Source organism: Arachis stenosperma, chromosome 10 (assembly GCF_014773155.1).
Source record: "Arachis stenosperma cultivar V10309 chromosome 10, arast.V10309.gnm1.PFL2, whole genome shotgun sequence".
Classification (NCBI taxonomy): Eukaryota; Viridiplantae; Streptophyta; class Magnoliopsida; order Fabales; family Fabaceae; genus Arachis; species Arachis stenosperma.
The window spans coordinates 111,286,686-111,308,031 of record NC_080386.1 but is presented as its reverse complement, the minus strand read 5'-3'; the positions used below and the strand labels follow the sequence as shown (position 1 = coordinate 111,308,031).

At 35.4% G+C, this 21,346-nt stretch overlaps 3 protein-coding genes across 3 annotated transcripts; 2 read left to right on the top strand and 1 right to left on the bottom strand.

Moving 5' to 3' along the window:
- Positions 1-1,478: 1,478 nt before the first annotated feature.
- On the top strand, positions 1,479-4,809 carry LOC130954291 (BTB/POZ domain-containing protein NPY1-like). The gene is made up of 4 exons (XM_057881026.1): positions 1,479-1,540; positions 2,710-2,779; positions 2,874-4,052; positions 4,144-4,809. Exons 1-4 carry the CDS (start codon positions 1,479-1,481, stop codon positions 4,621-4,623), a joined length of 1,791 nt encoding a protein of 596 aa, XP_057737009.1. The 3' UTR covers positions 4,624-4,809.
- Positions 4,810-10,662: 5,853 nt separating this feature from the next.
- On the top strand, positions 10,663-13,144 carry LOC130955052 (uncharacterized). The gene is made up of 7 exons (XM_057881829.1): positions 10,663-10,960; positions 11,074-11,278; positions 11,400-11,601; positions 11,760-11,953; positions 12,073-12,226; positions 12,360-12,524; positions 12,588-13,144. The coding sequence occupies exons 1-7, from the start codon at positions 10,753-10,755 to the stop codon at positions 13,050-13,052; spliced, it is 1,593 nt and encodes a 530-aa protein (XP_057737812.1). The 5' UTR covers positions 10,663-10,752; the 3' UTR covers positions 13,053-13,144.
- Positions 13,145-13,569: 425 nt separating this feature from the next.
- Positions 13,570-19,670, bottom strand: LOC130955051 (DNA-directed RNA polymerases IV and V subunit 2-like). The gene is made up of 7 exons (XM_057881828.1): positions 18,993-19,670; positions 18,645-18,857; positions 17,596-18,485; positions 16,398-16,689; positions 14,997-15,932; positions 14,602-14,873; positions 13,570-14,302 (listed from the first exon to the last, which is right to left on the bottom strand). Exons 1-7 carry the CDS (start codon positions 19,470-19,472, stop codon positions 13,801-13,803), a joined length of 3,585 nt encoding a protein of 1,194 aa, XP_057737811.1. The 5' UTR covers positions 19,473-19,670; the 3' UTR covers positions 13,570-13,800.
- Between the last annotated feature and the right edge of the window lie 1,676 nt (positions 19,671-21,346).

Genomic DNA, 21,346 nt, shown 5'->3' with positions numbered 1-21,346 from the left:
TTAGGATATATTTTTTAAAAATTTAAAATAATTATTAAATTAATTATTTAAATTATTAATTTAGTACATTTATTTTTTTATAAATTCAACTTAAAATAAAAATAAAACTTAAAAATAAAATTTATATATGATAGTTTCATAAAGTACCAAGTGAATTTAGAAATCTTAAACTAATTTTATGGTTTCTCAAATTCTCTTCACGCAAAAATTTTGAATTCTTTTTCCTCTTTCTATCGCTACAACTCTATTTTATTATGTATAAAATATAGTCGCAAAAAAATATGTATAAAATATAGAATAATTAAATTTTATATTTATTTAAAAAAATTTAATTTTTCTACAAATAGGATTGGATAAGGTCGAGAACTTTAGAGTGCAGGTAAGTTAATGTTAAAAGATTCTCAATTCACAGATAGAGTAGAATTGAATTTTAAAAAAAATTTTCAACTTATAAGTAAAATTAGAATAAAGTTCAAACCTTATCATACTTTACCATACTTTATTTTGTATCATTTCAATTTTTTTTATTTAAATTATAAATATTTTTATTATTTTTATTTTATTTTTTTGTGTGTTTATTTCTATTCAATTATTAGCAGAATTTAAAATTAATTTGTTGATTTAATATTAGCTGCTATAGCACAGCACAGGTCAATGATTTCCCTAATGTGGACCTAAACTTATCCGTCAATGCTGAATCTTGTAATAGGCTTTTGGCCCTAACATGCATCATTGGAGCTAAATAGCAATTGACACTTGACAGTACCCACTTTTTGTTCGGTTTTTCCTAAAATAATTAGTTTATTCATGGTAATTAACATTAGTTTTTCCTCTATAACAATTGAAATTAAAAGTCTACTATACGTGGCATAATCTCGAGAGTAAGGAGAGCTATTTATGAAAAAGCAAAAGCAGAGTTAAATTGAAGGATGATGAATCGTGTGTAGGTGTGGTGGTCGCTCACTCTACAAAGTATAGGCCTGCAAAGGTTAGAGAGAGAGAAGCATCAATCCACTCATTATGGTCTGAGCCTGTGACCCCTGACCCCATTTTCTTCTGCACAACAACACAAACAGCATTCATAACATTACACCAAACACCAAACACTACACACCTCTCTTCTTTCTTTCTTTCTTTCTTTCTTTCTTCTTCTTCTTAATATTCCATTCCCAGCATTAGCATAACATCATTCATTATTCAAACATGACATAAATGCATTCCACCTTCCTCGTCCACAAACCAACAACCACATTCAATTGGCAAATTGGCAATGCTACCCCAACACGCCACGCAACAATACTCCTTGTCTCCCCATTCTTGGTACCATTCTTCTCTCCCTGCATTGTTAGTTATTGCTGCCCAACTCTATATGTAGCTACCCTCTTGTGTTAACTCCACAAGGATTTTCTCTTTTTCATGCTATATTTATGTGATCTTCTATCTCTTTACCTGCTTGCTTTCATATTCAAAAGAAAAATATGAAGTTTATGAAGTTGGGTTCCAAGCCTGATTCCCTTGAAGCTCGTGGACACTCTACCAGGTCATTCCTTTTCATTTTCCTTCTTCTTTATATTAAGTCATCCACATCCATGCATGCATTCTTCAATCTTCAGCGGTATCACCACCATTATTAGTTGAAAATGTTCAGTCTTTTGGTATTTGCATGCATTATTCAACAACAGTTGCTGCTGTAGTTTTAGATTCTTATACATTCATTTTTTAATAATGCTTTCAAAAAGTTCATACCCTTTATATTCACTCTAGTTACTTAACTAATGTTAACATTCTATTGCTGGTTAGAGAGAGAGAGAGAGAGAGAGAGAGAGAGAGAGAGAGAGAGAGAGAGAGAGAGAGGTGGTCCACACCTGGATTCTTTTTTATTTTTTATTTTTTATTTTTTAAATAAGATTGAATAATGAATACCCTTCATTTCCTTCTTCAATAGTTCAATCACAGTGGAAGCAGGGCCTTTTAAAACATGATGTTATTAATGTTAATAATGTTAATTTGTATAAATACATTGATGAGATAAATAACATCTCACATATTAGTATACACTATACATATTCCATTATTTCTTCTTTAATCTTGAACAGATGAGTTATTGTATATGGATTTATGATGTTATGGAGGTATAAAGGTAAGGGAATTTGTCCTAAGAGGGAAAGAGCATTTTTTGGTAACCTAGCTTATTGGCTTTTTCAGCCTGTTCTAAAGCATTATCGACAGTGAAATGTCATCTGTCACGCATGAGGTATGTGTGCAGATAAGAGACAAGTTTGTTAAAGTTGGTACTAATTTGGAACTGCATCCAACTGGTTATTATGCACTAATTTTAATGGTTTTGTTAAATAAATTACTTCATTCATATGACAATTAGAAAAAATAAAGTTTTAAGGGTGAGGTTTCAGACATTTCTCTGCCAGTAACATTAACATGTCCATAGAGATTCTTTTTCTTTTTTCTTCAGACATGTTTTCAGGTTTTGGGGCCCTTGGAGTTATCTGAGTTCTGCCATGATGAAAATAATGTGTAATAACATACTGAACAGTGTATCTTTTTCCTAAGAAATTATTGGCTGAAGATGATTGACTTTGTGGCATAATTATTTAAGATCAATTTATCACAAATTAACATTACCCCTGCTAATGGTTGATTTAACAACATACCTTTGTTAGTTTCGCATGCTGATTTCAATTTCTCATGCAGATATGTATCATCTGAATTGGCCACTGATGTTACCATTAATGTTGGTGAAGTTAAGTTTTACCTTCATAAGGTAACATATTTTCTTTAGGCATCTTAAGTTCTTAACTCTCGCCCTGTTATATCCACAAATCAATTGCTTGATAACTTTATTTTATGAGGTGCAGTTTCCTCTATTGTCGAAGAGCAAGCGATTACAGAAGTTGATGTCGAAAGCTAGTGAAGAGGATTCTGATGATATTTACTTAGATGATTTCCCAGGAGGACCTAAGGCCTTTGAAATATGTGCAAAATTCTGTTATGAAATGACAGTTACTCTTAATGCTTACAATGTTGTAGCTGCTCGCTGTGCGGCTGAATATCTTGAGATGACTGAGGATATTGATCTGGGGAACTTAGTTTTTAAAATTGAAGTGTTCCTTAACTCAGGAATCTTCTGTTGCTGGAAGGATTCTATAATAGTCCTCCAAACTTGTAATTCTTTTCTGCCATGGTCTGAGGATCTGAAGATCATTGAGAGATGCATAGGTTCCATAACTTCTAAAATTGCTGTTGATCCGGCGAGCGTGTTCTGGTCCTACACTTATAATAGGAAATTAACAGAGAGAAAAAAACTTGTTGAGCACAAGATGATGTTTCTAGATCACATTGAATCTGTTCCTAAGGATTGGTGGGTTGAAGATATATGTGAACTGGACATTGATCTTTACAAAAGAGTAATGATTTGTGTGAAATCAAATGGAAGAACCGATAGCATTGTGATTGCAGAGGCACTAAAAGTGTATGCAATGAGATGGTTACCTGATTCCATTGATGCATTGACTTGGGAAGAGCATGCATCAAGGAACAAGTCTCTGGTAGAAACAGTTATCTGTTTATTGCCATGTGATAATGGCATTGGTTGCTCTTGTAGTTTTTTACTGAAGCTTCTGAAATTTGCCATATTAGTTGGAGCAAATGAGTCAGCAAGAGAAGAACTGATGAAGAAAATTAGCTCGAAATTGCATGAAGCTTGTGTCAAGGATTTGCTGATTCCAGCAAAGTCTCCTCAGATAACAACTTATGATGTTGATTTGGTACAAGGCCTTTTGAATCAGTACTTGATTCACGAACAGGGAAGATGCAATATGGAGGTTATTGAGGAGAAAGATAATGGAAAAGATCTTTATATTTCGAGTGATAAATCCTTATTGAACATTGGAAAGTTGGTCGACGGTTACCTCGGAGAAATTGCCCATGAGCCTAATCTCGGTCTCTCTAGTTTCGTCAATCTGTCGCAATCAGTTCCTGATTGTGCTAGGCCAAGTCACGATGGTCTATACAGAGCTATTGACATTTATTTGAAGGTAGGCTTATTTTATATAACTATACTATTGGTGCTGCTGTATTATCTTTAAGTAGTTTAGTTTCTAACTTGTTGAACCTTGTTGTCTTCAGAAGCATCCGGATTTGACAAAAGCAGAAAGGAAGAAGCTATGTAGACTCATGGATGTGAAGAAACTGACGGCGAATGCTTCAATGCATGCTGCGCAGAATGACCGGCTTCCTCTTCGAGTGATAGTGCAGGTTCTGTTTTTTGAGCAGGTTAGAGCCACTGCCAGAATTCAAGCAATACATAACAATTCACATGATCCTTTGCGGGTTGGAGGAGGTGAGAAGAGAGGGATTAATAGATGCCAGTCCCTCAAGGTGCCGATGATGAAAGAGGAAGGCAAGCTGAGTAAGAAGAACAGCAAAAACAGCCGAAGCGGCATGCAGTTGCTGCGATCTGGGTCAAGGAGAATCATTGATAAGTTATGGATTGTGGGAAAAGGACAGCAAGAGAATAATAGGAGCTCTGAGACTTCAGGGAGTTTAGAGAATAATAGCCCAACTATGTCATCTGCTTTGAGACACCAGAGGCATTCTATCTCATAGCAACTTAATGCCGATTTAATAAGCTCTTAGGATCTAGGATCTTCCGAATGCTCATTAGGATAGAATAGTGATCTCTAGGTTTAGTATTTTAACTATTTACTATCGTCTATCACCTTCTGTATAGAATCACTATCCTTAATTGAAGCATGTGATTCATAAAGCTTTGTACTTTTTGTTTCACATAAAAAAAAGGGTAATTCACTTTTAAATTAAAAAAAAATAACTCATTTATCTCTGTCTTCATTCAACAGTATTCCTCTATGAAAAAATTTATTTTATTTTATATTGGCCAACATTTACAGATATTAGTCCAATATATTTAGTCCAACAATTTAATAATATTTTTAATTAATATTTTAAATATTATTAATTAATTATTAAAACAACAATGGATTCTGCTAATCCTCTACCTTTTAACTATATGTGCTATATAGCTTGCTACAAGCTTTTTCTAATTAATCAATAAATCAAAGCCATGCTATTTGTTTTACCTATTTTTTAAACAGGGATGCTACATGCATGGTTGGCCATAATAATTTGCACCCATGTTTAGAATTATTCTTTACATATAAACGTTTTTAATACAAATCATATAAGTTATTTATATTCACGCGTTTTTATGTTTTATTTCGTGCATCTTCTTCTTTTTAGTAATTTTTTTCTCGTTATCGTCATCATCAATATCACATCTTTCTCCTCTTCTTCCTTCTTTTTTCATTAAAATTTCTTCTCTTCTTTTTTTTTTCTTTCTTCTCCATCATCAATTATCTCGTTGTTGAAGATAATAAATAATTCAGATTCAAATTGTCAATTGAAGCAGAACGAAATTGATTATTGTTTTGAATCCAATCAAGTGACTGAGGTGTGGTTCAATTTAGAAAAAAAAATATAGCATTAGAGAAAATATTTTTCTGTATTTACAGTAAATTTGAGTGTAGCACAAAAATATTTGGGTGTAACACGAAAATATTTGGGTGTATTTTTATTCGGAAAAGTTCTGCATAATTCAAAACTCTTCCTCTTCCTCCTCCTCATTTTCTACTACTTTTTTTTATCATCATCACCATCTTCTTCGTTTTTTCTTATTCATCTTTTTCTTTTTATTTTACCTTCTCAAGTTTCTTCTTATTTTACTCTCTTAACAAGAATAAAAACAAAAAATCAAACAAAGAAGAAGAAGAAACACATAATACTGCAAAATTACTTGGAAGATGATGAACTTACATTCATTTAACTAAAAGAAAGAAAGAAATAAGAAAAAGAAGAAGAAAAAAATACAGTATTAGAGAAAATATTTTTCTCAGCAAATTTGGGTGTAACACGAAGATATTTGGGTGTATTTTAAGAATTTTTTGGTATATTTTTATTCTGATAAGTTTTGCATAATTCAAAACTCTTCCTCTTCCTCCTCCTCATCTTCTACTGTTTCTTCTTCCTCATCTTCTTATTTCATTTTCTTATAATTCTTCATGGGAAAAAAATCAAACAAAGAAAAAAAATACATACTATTGCAAAATCAATAGAAAGAGGAGAAGGAAAAAAATGCAGCAACAACAATAGTAATAAAAAAATAACGATAAAGATGAAACACACAAAAAAAAGGAGGAGAAATACAAAGAAGAAGGAGAAGAAGAAGGAAGAGGAGAAGGGGGAACGCGAAAAAGAAGCATCTTCTATAATGGTGAGTGAGAGCGCATTTTGAAAATGATTGAGTGACGCGCGTATTATCAAGCTCCAGTGGGTAAATGTAGTTTTTGTTAGACTTGGCCTAACTTGTAAGATTTGTAAGTCAAAAGGACTTGTATGTGTAGCATAACTCCATTTATAAAGATTTGTATACATAAAATTTATTTATTGAAAGTAATTTATTATTTGTATGGGTTAAATATTAGCCAATATTACTAAAAATTTATAGCTCTCAAGACTTTCTGTTTTTTAAATTCTTCGTAAATACATGGAATTTTTTTTTAAAAAAAGCTTATACTTGCTGCAATTTTTGTGTATATAAAGCAAGACATATAATTGAACAATGTTGAATCCGATCATAGAGTTAGTTATTTTTTTCTTGTTAAAAAAAAAGTAAATTACCCAATTCAAAGTGGTCTTCTTGTCCATAGAAAAATAAATAAGTAAACAAAGAGTAAAAACTTAAATTGATTCCTAAAAAATTTAGAACAAATATTTTAATTTTTAATAAATTTTTATTATTTTAAAATTTTTTGAGACAAATTGAGCCTCTTATAAAGATTTTGATTTATTTTATAATAATTTTTTGATACATAATTTAAAAATTTTATTAAAAACAGCGGCCGAAGAGATAAGAATACAACAACAACAACAACAACAACAAAGTCTTGTTCCATTAGGTGGGGTTGGCTACATGAATCAAATGGCCATTGTACTCTGTTATGTATCATATCTACAGAGAGACCGTTTACATGTAGATCTCGTTTGACCACTTCATGGATAGTCTTCTTAGGTCTTCCTCTGCCTTTCGCCCCTTGTCCATCTTCCATCTCATCCACCCTCCTGACTGAGTGTTTTATTGGTATTCTTCTCACATGTCCAAACCACCTGAGACGCGATTCAACCATCTTTTCCACAATGGGTGCTACTCCAACTCTCTCCCTTATATCTTCGTTCCTTATTTTATCCAATCGCGTATGATCACTTATCCATCTCAACATCTTCATCTCTGCCACACTCAACTTATGTTCGTGCTCTCCTTTGGCCGCCCAACACTCCGTACCATCAAGCATAGCCAGTCTTATAGCGGTGCAATAGAATTTACCTTTAAGTTTTAAAGGCATTTTTTTGTCGCATATAAAACCAGATGCACTCCGCCATTTTGACCAACCTGCTTAGATCCTCTGATTTACATCCTATTTAATCTCTCCATTATCTTGTATGATGCACCCAAGATACTTAAAACTTTTAACTTTTTGTAGGATGTTTTCTCCAATCTTCACCTCTATATTAGGGTTTTCCCTTCTCAAACTGAACTTACATTCCATATATTCCGTCTTACTACGGCTTATGCGCAGACCATACACTTCTAGAGCTTCACTCCATAAGTCCAACTTCTTATTTAGGTCTTCTCTTAACTCTCCCATAATGACGATATCATCGGCAAAAAGCATGCACCATGGCACAGGCTCTTGGATGTACTATGTGAGTACTTCCAAAACTAATGTGAAAAGATATGGACTTAAGGATGATCCCTAGTGTAATCCTATACCAATAGGAAATTCCTCTGTCACACTACTTTGAGTCTTCACACTAGTTGTGATCCCATCATACATGTCTTTAATTGCACGAATATATGAGATCCTTACTCTCCTCTTTTCTGAAATCTTCCATAAGACCTCCCTTGGTACCCTATCATATGGTTTTTCCAAATCAATAAACACCATATGTAGATCCCTTTTATTATTACGATACCTCTCCATCATCCTTCTTAATAGGTATATCGCTTTAGTGGTAGATCTGCTTGGCATAAATCCAAATTGGTTCTCTATTACTTGTATCTCTTTTCTCAACCTCCGTTCTATCACCCTTTCCCATAACTTCATGGTATGATTCATGAGCTTGATCCCTCTATAGTTTTCGCAACTTTGTATATCCCCCTTATTCTTGTAGATAGGTACCAAGGTACTCTTTCTCCACTCATCAAGCATCTTCTTTGACTTTAAAATCTCATTAAAAAGCTTGGTTAACTAGTTGATGTCTTTTTCTCCAAGGCCTTTCCAAACTTCAATCGGGATATTATCAGGTCCTACTGCCCTGCCATTTTTTATCTGCTTTAGAGCCTCTTTTACCTCGAAGTCTCGAATCCTTTGATAGTAGTCAAAGTTTTGATCTTCTTCCCTTGTGCATGACCAAGGCTCGGAAGAGTCTTCTGTCCCTCATTAAATAACTTGTAGAAGTAGCTCTTCCACCTTTCATTAATCTTCTCCTCTTGAGCCAACAACTCTCCATCCTTATCCTTTATGCACTTAACTTGATCCAAATCTCTCGTTCTTCTTCCATGGCTCTTTGCGATTCTATATATACATTTTTCTCCTTCTTTCGTGCCCAAAGACTAGTAGAGACCCTCATATGCTCTTATTCTTACTTCACTTACAGCCACTTTTGTCTCTTTCTTAGCCGCCTTATATTTTTTCTAATTATCTGCGTTGCGGCAAAAGACCACTCTTTAAAACACTTCCTTTTTATCTTTATCTTTTCTTGTACACTCGCATTCCACCACCAAAACTCCTTATCTCTTGGTCTTATTCCTTTAGATTCACCAAAGCTTTTTTTTTTTTTTTGCTGTTCTTCTAATAACTTATGTCATCTCCCTCCACATCTCTTCCACACTTCCATTCTCATCCCACTTTGTCTCTTCTCCTACCCGTCTTAGGAAGCTTCTTTATTCCTCACCTTTCATCCGCCACCATCTCGTCCTTGGATTCTTTGTATGATGTCTTTTACTCAACGCGAAAATCCATGACGAGCACCCTATGTTGTGTTGTCAAACTCTCTTCCGAGATAATTTTACAATTAATGCAAAATTTTCGGTCGACTCTCCTCAACAAGAAGTCGATTTGAGAGCTTGTCATGCCAATCTTATAGGTTATAAGATGTTCTTCTCTCTTTTTAAAACATGTATTTGCGATGAAGAGATCAAAGGTTGAGAAAAAGTCCAAAATAGTTTTACCCTCGACATTGATTACTCCGAAACCATGGCCTCTGTGAATACTCCCATACCCAGTCAATTCTCTCCCAACATGGTCATTTAAATCTCCTCCTAAGAAAATCTTATCTCCCAAAGGTATGTGTTGAACCAAACTCTCTAGATCCTCTCAAAACCTTATCTTGTATTGTTCGTCCGAACCCACTCACGGTGCATAGGCGCTAATCACATGGAAAGCACCTCCCTCCACCACAAGTTTGATAGAGATGATTCGCTCTCCCACCCTCTTGACATCCACTACGTCTTTCTTCCACTGCTTATCCACAATAATTCCAACCCCATTCCTATTCTTCACATTTCCTGTATACCAAAGTTTGAAACCAGAAGTATCCAACTCCTTAGCCTTCGCACCAACCCATTTTGTTTCTTGTAGGCACATAATGTTAATCTTTCTCCTTGTCATGGTGTCCATCACCTCCATGGACTTTCCTGTTAGAGTGCCTATGTTCCATGTCCCAAATATCAACCTTCTGTCGCTCCGACCTTTACCTTTTACTTTGTGAACTAGCTTATTTACCCTCGTCCGTTTACGAAAACGCGAGAACCCTTACTCATTTAACACTATATCCGAGCACCGATGCAGTGGCTCTTGTTCATTTGACACCGTACTCGAGCCATACAGTACGTTGCTTCCGGGCAACGACCTAACTTTAGCGCAATAATGTCTTTGATTCATGTAATGTGATTCGACTATATTTTTATGTTGGTTGTTGAAGACCTAACACGGAAATGGATCCTCTCCATTGTTTTAACACTTGAGAGAATAAAGTGTGATCTCTTACCTTTAATTCTATAAGTGGGACCAAATATAAATAGGAGAGAGAGCAATGAATGGTGAGATTAAACACTGGATATTATCCAGTTTTTTTTCACTGGAGAGGATCTACTCCCGACCTAATACAACCCTCCTCCTTTATCCGGATTTGGGACCGACTATGTACCGCAAGTGTAACATAGGCGGAGTTCGAAGAGATAAGAATAATCTTTATAATTTGAATAATAAAAATTTGTTAAAAATCAAAATATCCAATCTAAAATTTGTTAAGACTAATTTAGTATTTACTTATAATTGAAAATATATGAAAGCCTTAGCATTTTTTGGAGCTAGTGTGCAGATTGTATCTGACCCGATACATATGGATCTTCCAAGTGTAGCGTACAACTGGGCATAACATGTATCCCGCAATCACCAATTAATGCATTACCGAATATTCCAACAAGATTCTCTTCTGTTTTATTCCTTAACAAGAGTTAAGTTTTAAGAAGGAAGAAAAACTGTGTTAGAATTTCGTAGCATAACTTTGACTCCATCGAAAGTCAAATGTGACAGCTAGTATTCTTGTGTTGCATATCGTTGGTTCCATTGTTGTGCTTTTACTTAAACATTATGTGAGATGGAGCAATTTTTCTCATGTCACTATGCAATGATGATCAAACGCAGTATCATGATTGGTTTCTTCCACTTTGTGTTTTATATGTTTATATTGAGCAACCTTGCTCATTCGTCGTCATCGTCCACTCCAAACTGTAAAGCATGGCTGGTCCAATCCATCCCCACAAATATGCCTCACCTCTTCCATGTCCCTGGTGTCCTCTCTACCGGTATATCAACTCTCGTTATATTTTGGCATTCACAGTTTTTGCATAGAAAATTTAAGAATAAAAATATCAATAATTTTTCTCTAATTATGTTATCATGTTTGAGTAATTGGTAGGGGATGTGCTAAGTTGGATGGCTGGAAACTCCACCAGGAGGCTTGACATAACTGCTCAGTACTGGGAGCTGCTTGCTTCTCCGGATGATCCTCGCTCCGGCGATTATGGTTACTCTCAGCAACAGATGGAAGAGTTTGGTGCACAAGAAGGTGCTGCACTCTATCAAGCGCTGGAGGATGCTGCAGACCGCAATGTTAGCATCAGGTGCATTTCGAATACTATGCTGTTACATACCATGCTCAAGTATTAGTCTTGTTTTTTAATGCCTTTGAATGTTATTTGTGCAATGTTGAATTAACCAAATTTGAAATGGATATTGATGTAGGTTACTGTCACATTCTGGAGTCTATCCAACATTTACCTTAGAGCCATCAAAACTTGCTGCCGGAAGGCCAAACGTCGAGAATGTGACCCTGCTTCTTAAGGATTGGTGGGGTTCAGGCATTGTCCATGCCAAAGTTTGGATATCTGATAGTAGAGATGTGTACATTGGATCTGCAAACAATGACTGGAAATCTCTTACACAGGTAAATTCAACAAGTCATGGCTGTTTTTGTCTTTAAATTTATAATATGTCAATAAGCAATTAATATTTTTATTGTTACCATCTTCCTCTCTTCATCTTAGAGAGTGTTATAATTGAAATTCTGAATTTTTCTAATTGCTTATTACATGGTGGCTCTAGGTCAAGGAAGTAGGAATTTATTTTGCTGGTTGTCCAAGAATAGCTAACAAGGTTGAGATATATTTCGACAGTTTGTGGAAACTTGCATCTCTTAATTCTTCAGATTACACAAAAGCAGTGTTTGATCAAACGTGGCAAGTTGAAAGAAAGGTTCCCTGTTGGTCACATTTTATTGATCCTAAAGAGAGGTGCAAGTAAGTCAGGAACTCATATTATGAAATAAAGCTTACTGGGAAAATGGCTGCTTAATTATGATTAATGGTGTCTTACTCTTGAACTTTCAAAACAACTGTTTCCAATTATGTCGTCACAGGTCGCCTCTCCCTCGTTATGCAGAGACACCTCGTGTTACAGGATATCCTATTCTGTCTGATCCTCACATATTTGAAGTTTCAATTCAAACATCTTGGAGTAACAATTCAACAATGCTACCCCAAGTCAGCTATCTCTCCTTTGCTCCTCCAGAGGTAAATAAAGATTATTTTCAAACAATTTTACCATGTGCATCCTTGAATCTAAGCATAAGAACTCGGCTCTTTCTCAATGAATCTTAGTTGCCACTTCGAGATGCAAACTTAACATTTTGCCATGCTACTGCAGCTATTGTTCGGCAAGTATCAGGCTGATGAGCAAGCATGGATTGAAACAATTAAATCTGTTGGAGCGAAGGAGACAGTTAGAATCAGTACCATGGATTGTCTCGGTCAATCAGAATTTATGGACCCAACAGTTTTCTGGCCATCATTATCCACAGCAATATCAGAGGTAACTTCAAATCATTGTTTCTTTTGTTGCTTTCTTTCTTATCAATGACAATTTGTCAAACAGGTTGTGTTCTCCAAGCATGCAACAGTGAAGTTATTGGTGGCATATTGGGCACACAACATCAATAACACAGATCAGTACCTGAAGGCACTTCTCTACACCAACAATCTCTGCTCCTCTTTACAGTACAATAGTTGTTCTGGCAAAGTTGAGATCAAATATTATGTGGTTCCAGGTTTCAACATGACAGGGCCTGCAATTAAGGGTGGATCAAGAACAGGAAATATATACCCTGACTTTACAAGAGTGAATCATGGAAAATATGCAGTTAGTGACATAAGGGCTCACATAGGAACTAGCAATCTTGTGTGGGATTACTTTTATACTACAGCTGGTGTCAGCTTTGGGACATACAACACTGCCATTGTTTCTCAGCTCAAAGAAATCTTTGATGCTGATTGGAACTCACCCTATGCTGTGCCTGTTCCAGTTCAACAACTGGAGAAAGGCCATACTCGATCAATCTAAAAAACAATGAATTTGTTCATCTTGCAGACTGTAGTTCCATGTGGCTGAGATTCACATAAAAAATAAAAAATAAAAACTTTTTTCTTTTTTAAGCGAATGCAGTTTGCAAAGAAAAGGATAAGAATAATAACTCTGTCATTTAGCGAAATTGCCTTTCTCCTTTGCTAATCCATGTGAAGGTTAAATCCAAAATAGTGCATTAATTTGTTAAAAACTTAAAATAGAGCTTCCAATTACTAATGCAAATGCAAAGATCTGACGGTTCAAACTTCATAGGAGTTGCTACTGGTTTGTCAAAGGATTGTGAAGAGATTTGCTACATATTGATTTGTTGGCAATGATAAGACAAGGGGGAACAATTTTATAGAAGACCAACAGTAGACCAAATTTTATAACACCAGGGATTCTCCAATTGCTTCTCACTCTATCGAAGAATTTTCTTTTCTCCTCTCCTTTACTGGTCATCCAAGGAAGAAAAGACCACAAAATTCCATTAAGGCTAAAGTTCCAAAAATATGAAAAAAGCTGTTGAAGGCGTTCAAATTAAACTTCATTAATTCATGTGAATAATTAACTAACTGCATTCAGGCAATAATCCTGGGACCAAGTTGATATCTACACCGAGTTCACAAAAATTAAATTTCAGTAGTTCATGGGATAGTTAATTTGCATTCAAGCAATAATCCAGGATCCAAGATGATATCTACACCAAGTACACATGAAGTTAATATGGCAGTAAAATGGTTCTCTAGCAGAAATTGGTTTCAAATTTCAGATTTATGCCCATGCTAAAAAGCTCTTGGCATAACAATTTGGCTCCATATGGGACATTGACCATCACAATGTCATCCGCAGATTCACATATGCGGCAGTATGGACCCCTTATCTTGCGGCCACCAGATACTGGCCGCAATATCACATTAGCTACATTTTTGCATTTACTACAGATGTGTATCTGAGAGGAGTCACTGAGCGTAAAGAGACGTTCATACAGGTTGGCTGATGCGCCGTGAGCTATGAGGCAGTCTCGCTCCATTTCACCAAATTTGATACCTCCGAACCGTTTCCTATCTGCTACAGGTTGTCGTGTCAGTGGATGAACGGGACCTGTATTCCTGAATTTTACTTTGTCCTCGGACATGTGGTGTAGACGCTGGTAGAATGTTGGTCCCATAAATATTAGTGAACGGACCATCTCACCAGTTCTCCCATTTAGTACTCTCTCATATCCACATCTTGAAAACCCATTTCTGCAATAGCAACATGAGTCGGGCTTAGTAAAAGATATAAAAACAGAACACGACAGCTTAAACATTAACTAAAGAGAAGTGATTCCAAACTTCAGCAAGAGCCACAAACAAAGGGATGTGGCCATCTACAGGCCGAGAGACATGGGCAAACAAAAAATAACACTTGCGTTCATACAGTAATAGCAATTAGAAATAGTTCAAATTTCAAAAACAAGTTCTTTGGAGAAGCCCAAATAACATAGGACACATGTAACCATTTGAAGCATCGAAGTAGCATAATCATTGTAAAAAAACCGTACCTGTGGAGCTCATCCATGATGTCATCAACAGAGGGTGTGGAGAACGGGGTAGCATGCCTCAAAGAACCACCAAGAGCAATGCCCTTCCCCAAAGCAGCCTCAAGGAGTTGTCCTGGTGTTTGTCGTGAGGGGAATGCGTGTGGATTAATGACAATATCGGGAACCACACCATGTCTTGTGAAAGGGAAATTTTCCTGAGACTCCAGAAATCCCAAGACACCCTTTTGACCATGCATGCTTGAAAACTTGTCTCCAAGAACGGGAGTTCGAACCTGCAACATTAAATAACAGCTTTTTCCAATTAACAAAAATTCAATGCAACTATCATGAAAGTTAGCTTCAGATAAGCAGCATAAAGCATTAACAATTCATAAAGTTTGGGTTTTACCAGTTACCTGTCTCAATGAAACCACAGCAAAATTCTTCCCTTCGTCATTTGAGGACAGCACGACCTTCTGAACATACCCTCTTTCAGTGTGTTTTAACTTTATGCTATGGTCTGCTCCAGATTCGGCACCACGGCCAATAATAATATCACCACTTTGCAAATTTGCACTGACATATGGAAATCCATCTTCGTCAAGGCTATCAACACGACCAATTTTACTTTGTATCTTCCCAAAATTCACATTATCCTTCCGCTTCTCCTTAGATTCAGTATTATCAATTTCGGATTTGTAACTCCTTATATGCTCAGATCTGAACATACCACGCTGCAAAGAAGCACGGTTCATCACCAATGAATCCTCTTGATTGTATCCCATATGCACATTAACAGCCACAATTGCAACTTGCCCATTATAGAATTCAGCCTTTGGAAGTTTACTATTACCCAGTGAAAACCATTTCTTACCAAGACAATCAGAAGTCATGGTACGGAAGAGGGGCTTCTGGGGATAGTACAACTGGTGTGATAAGGTGTCCACTCTGATGTTGGGGTTTGTGGTAGCAAAGCCAATGGCCTGCGAGGAGTGCTTCTGGGCCTGGTAGAGTACCCTCCTTGCATGGTCATGATTGGCAAACGGTATCAGTGAACAGCTTAAACCCAGTAAAAATGACATGTCAAGTTCACAGTGGGTGTATTTGTCACCATCTTTCCCAAACAAATATCTGATACCCCATGCAGTCCGGCAGTCTTCCTCTTCTTCGGGCCCAACAAGTTCGATCACTCCATTCTCCAAAAGGGATTTGAAAGAAGAATGCTCCCATTTAGTTCCTTTTGATTCTTTTATCTTGTGAAGGTTTTCAACTACCAAAAGTGGACGTAGAATCCTTCCTGCATCAGTGTTTATGCGCACTTCTTTTAGAGATTTGTCCAATTTGATCTCCATCTGCAATGGAAAAATAGTTACGACTACATTCAATGTTAAATAATAATAATAATAATAATAATAATAATAATAATGAAAACCACACAAATATATGCAGACATTCTATACTCTTACTCTGTATAATTAAGAAAAAAGAGGGGATATTAAAGTAACTATATAGGGCTTAAAATGAAAGCAATATTCCTCAAGTTGCTCTAAACATCCAGTAACCACAGATAATGTCACCAAAGCAATAAACTTCCCAATAGAAACCAAGCTTCCAAATGAATATTTCACTACTACTTTACTTGACATGTGAATGGCTGAATGCATCCATCCAATTTTTAGGTTTAAGTGTGTTGTTAACCTATTAAAAGTATCTGCCTTGAGTTAATTTGGAATTGAATGCTCGTTCCATAAAATATCTAAAAAAAAGATGGCTATTGTAAAAATAAGCCAACTTAGAACGAGAAATTATAAGTGTACCTGATGAGGTAATTGATTTCTACGCCTTTTACTTCTGAGATCTGTAACAAATGCACTGGAATTTGTGCACACACCAACCCAATCCCCATTTAGGAAGATCTTATCCTTGTTGCCCAAGTCAGTAGAAGTGTCATCAAGTAACTCTTCCATACCAGAGTCAAGCAACTCAGACAATATGATTTCAGTTATGTTGGTGCTTACCAGTCCAGTAACAGCCAAATTTTTCACCAGGCCACAGTTTTCACCATCTGGGGTAGAGAGGAAGCAGACCTTCCCCCAGTGAGAAGGATGCCTGTAACAAGAAACTTTGATCAGTATAACTGAAAATGGAAAACACTTTTTCCATGGATAAAACAACCCAAAGTTTCAAATTTAAAAGATGAATAAATGCCATATTTTAAAAAAAAAGTTAAAAACATATCTTCACAGGAAAACACAAGCTAACATATTTGAACATTCAACTTAAACCAGTAAATCAGAGAACTTATCCATAAAATTATTCACATAAACCCCTTTGGATGGAGGGAAAGTAAGCAGTTGAAGATAATGGTACAAAACCAGACAGCCATTAAATCTGGAAGCTGATGGTCTTACTGATAACCAAAAGATGGCCCAAAAAGAAAGATTTAACCACAAAATTAGAGCACTCAAAAGTCCATCATGGTATGCACATCAGTCCCTTGGGCAAAGGGGAGGTAAACAGTTAAAATTATCAGTACAAACCCACACAACCAATAAATCGCATTAAAGTACAGGACGCTGATAGTCTTAGTAATAAGCAAAGATGACACACACACACACACACACACACACACACACATATATATATATATAAACGTTTGCATATCTCCTCTAAATCAAGGTACTTTACAGATACTGATATGCAACGAAATGGAAAAAACCTAAACATTCACAATAAAACTCAAATAGGGTCTGGGCTATGCATGGAGCACAAACAAATCTAGTTGACAGCTGAATAAAACCTAATTTTCTTCCTTGTTAACAAATTAAGTCTTAACATACAATTTTATTTTCTTGCATTAACCACTCGCAACATAAATGCCAAAAGACAGAAAACGAATGAACCATCAGTCAGCTAGGCTTAAAATTTCCATCTAGACACAACTTATTCACTGCATGACTGCAAAAGGAGGGGGGAAAAAAAGAATTATAATACACAGAGCTTAAAGTAACTTACGGGTATCTAGCATCACCAACTTTTCCAGTATACTGAACCTGCTGCCTTGTCCTTCTCAACTCAGCCATAGTTTGTAAAGGGTTGGTTCGCCCAACAGTTGCAACCACGCCGGAAATCCTTTCCAATCTCTTGTAAGGATGAGACCACGCTCCGGTGGAGAATGCTCTTTGGAGACCATTTGTAATTATCGAAGCATCAAGATAGCCTTCAATTGGGCGGACTTCACGGTCTGCATAGAGGTCTCTCTGCAATGCCTTTGACATTCGCTTCCGAGCATGTGCAATGTGCACTTTCAGCTCGCGCTCTAAAAGCTCCCCAGCCAACTCAAGCCTCTTGTTTCGAAAATCATCCCGGTTATCACACCTTCTGCGGCCAGTATAAGCCATTAAGAGACCTTTCACCATATATGCAAGGAATCGTGCCTTTTTCTTCAAGCCTCCCATGTTGGGAAAAATATACATTCTCAAGCAGTCTTCAACAGGTTCAGGAGGTGGAAACTGGACACCTTTAATACCCTTCTCTATGTAATTCACTGCATTCTTCCGTTCACGGAAATCGGAATAATTCTTACTCTCATCAGCATCGCGGATAGAGGCCATAAGGATATTTTCGACTCTGGCATCATCATAACCAAAATCAATGAGCTTTACCACCTCCCTGTCAGATGAGACTCCAAGAGCAAAAAACAGCACCCAAATGGGGATTTCAATGCCCAGGAAGTATACAGTTAGGACCTTCTCTCCACTATCAATTCCTTCAACACTTGAACTTCCCACCAGCTTAACGATCAATCTATGCCTCTTCACTTGAGACTTGTACCCGATTGACCACCATGGATTATCTATGATCCAGAGCCTTCTCAAATAGATATGCTCCTGTGCAATAAAAGTCTGCAACATTTTTTTCCACAAAACGAATTAGAACAGTAACAAAGAAATACACAACGAGAAATACAAGAAATGCCTAAAACATAAAACAAAAACATACACACACAACTCAAATTCTCAAAGCAAAACTAAACTGCAAAGTTAATGACAAGTTAAGCTAACCTTCTCAGCACCCTTGACCAGGAAGTACCCTCCATGATCAAACTCACAATCGCCTTTCTCAACCCCTTTCATCCAGCACAGATCAGACTTGACCATAATAGGCAGTCTCCCAATGATGATTTCTCTGCTCTCTTCCTTCAGAGTCTTTTGTTCAAGGTACTGTTCTTGCCCGGTCTTAAATTTGTCACTCCTCACCATCTGTGGCACATACACCTGCCAACCACAACAATCAACACAGACACAAAACGTATCAATAGCAAATCAATCAGCTTCACATATCACAAATTTCAAAGAATCGAAAGTTACTCTACACAGTAGCAACAGAGAACTGAGCTAAGCGGTGTTCACCTGAACTTGAATCTCGACTTTAATCTGGGAAGAGTATGTCATCCTTTGAAGGCGTGCATGTCTTGGAAGCATCTTGAAATCTCCATGCCCTTCGCCAGCATAGAACTTGGGTCGCTCGAGCGTCACCTTCCCAAACTTAACGGCGGCGTGACGGTAAAAATCATTTTCGTCGCGTTTCTTCGAAGGATCATAACCAGGCTCCACAATGAGATCACCAAAGGAATCGAAGGCGCTCTGAACACCGGTGGCGATAAACTGGTTGAAGGAATTGATCTGGTGGCTAATGAGGCCGTACTCCGCGAAGAAGAGCTCAGCGGCTTTCTTGCAGAAGTTCTTGAGTGGCTCCCGGCCTAAGCCCCTGAGTACGCCGTTTGAGGGGAAATCGTCGTCGTCGAAGTTTTCGTCGGAGTCAATGTCCATTGCATCGTGCTTACCCTTGTCGTAGAGCTTGACGTCTTTGCTGGAACCAATGTGACCCATGGATGATGATTATCGAAGCTGATTTTGGCGAAATAAAAGGGTTTCGAAATGCTAGGGTTTGAGGTTTACTGTGTTAGGGTTTAAGCTCAGAGCTACTACACACTCTGAAGAAGAAGAAGAGGAAGAAAGATGAAGAAACAGTGAATGAGACTGTGTTACTGTGAGTGAGAGTGCTAGCTCGGTTTTCTTTGAGAAGGGTATAAATGGCAAAGCAGTGCTTCATATTTGCAGTAGTTTGCTTTATTCAGATTAGAATTTTAGCAAGCCTATGAAGTCGAACCGGTCATTGAATAGCCTAAGTTGTCGGTTCATTTAACAATTTAACTGAAATAATTGAATTATTATAAAATAATATATAAATATAAATATACTTTTATATAAATTTTTAAAATATAATATTAATTAAAATATTATAATCTCATGTAAATATATAAATAGATTATACGAGCAAAATTAAATAAATTAATTATTTAATTAGCAATTAGATCAATTATTAACAATAACAACACTAGCTATTTAATTTAAAAAAATTATTTTGTTGATTTTTAAAATTTTACTAAATTTTTAATTAATTTTTTTATTTTTTAATTAAATCTCTATATTATTTTTAATTTATAATTAAATCATTCTTAGTATAAAAAAATGATAGAGTTAACTAAATATTTTTTTATAATAGAAGGTATTCATAATTAAAATTTTAACTAAATCTTTGATTATATATATTTTGTAAGAAATATTTTGTTAGTTTAACGTTTTTTATGTGAAAAGGATATAATTATAAAATTAAAAATAGTGTAGGGATCTAATTAAAAAAAAAAAGCATAAAAACTGATAATTAAACCTTTGGTAAATTTACAACATTAACAATAAACTAAAACCAATAAGGTGTAATAATAATAATTAATTAATTAACCACCAAATATTTAAATTAATACAATAATAATTTAAAAAATACTAAAAGACTATTTGAATTTATTGTTTTTAACTATTATTTTTAACTACTAACCAAATTTTTTAATTTAAAAATCTAACAATATACTTTAGTCTATATTTTTAAATATTAGTGACTAATTAATAGACAAAAATAATAAATTTTAATGATACTTTAATATTTCTTATTTTAAAAAACTCAACAACAATAAAGAAATAAGAGAGAAATCAAAAGTATTTATCTCAAAGAGAAAAAAACAATACCAAAAAAAAAAATCAAAGACATACTAGTAATAGATGAAAAAATGCGAAATGCAAGAGGAGACGACGTCGTCACCTGAAAATGCAATGTGAGGACAAAACAATTAACCAAAGAAGCAGTTCAAAGTAACAAAATGTTAAACTTAAAAAGAATATTGATCTGTTCATATTTCGTTGGATTTTTCATCTTCTTTTTTTCTCTTTAAATGGACTTAATTAAAAATCAGTTGATTTTCAGTCTAATATTCTAGTTCGACCCAGTAATTTTCATTCTAGAACAAGATCGTTTTTTTTAAGAATCAAAGCAAGCGACTTGATCTTGGTTTTTGGTTTAAGCCGGCTAATTTAGAACATATCTAATATTCCAATGAGAGCAAAGGAACATATGGAAAGAGATATTTGCTCCCGAGATGGGATTAATCATGAAGAACTTAGGTATTGTTTGGATACAAGATGAAAAAAGGAAAAAAGAAAATGGGAGGAAAGAAAATAAAAAAATAAAAAAAAAATAAATTTTTTGTGTATTGTTTGAATGAAGAGAAAATGAATGAAAAAAAATAGGAAGAAATTAGTTTATATCCTTATTAATATATTTAAGTCATTTTCTAAGAAAAAATAATCATTTAAATTAGTTTTCAAAATTTTAATATATTATTTTTATTAACAAAAATATTTTTTTAAAA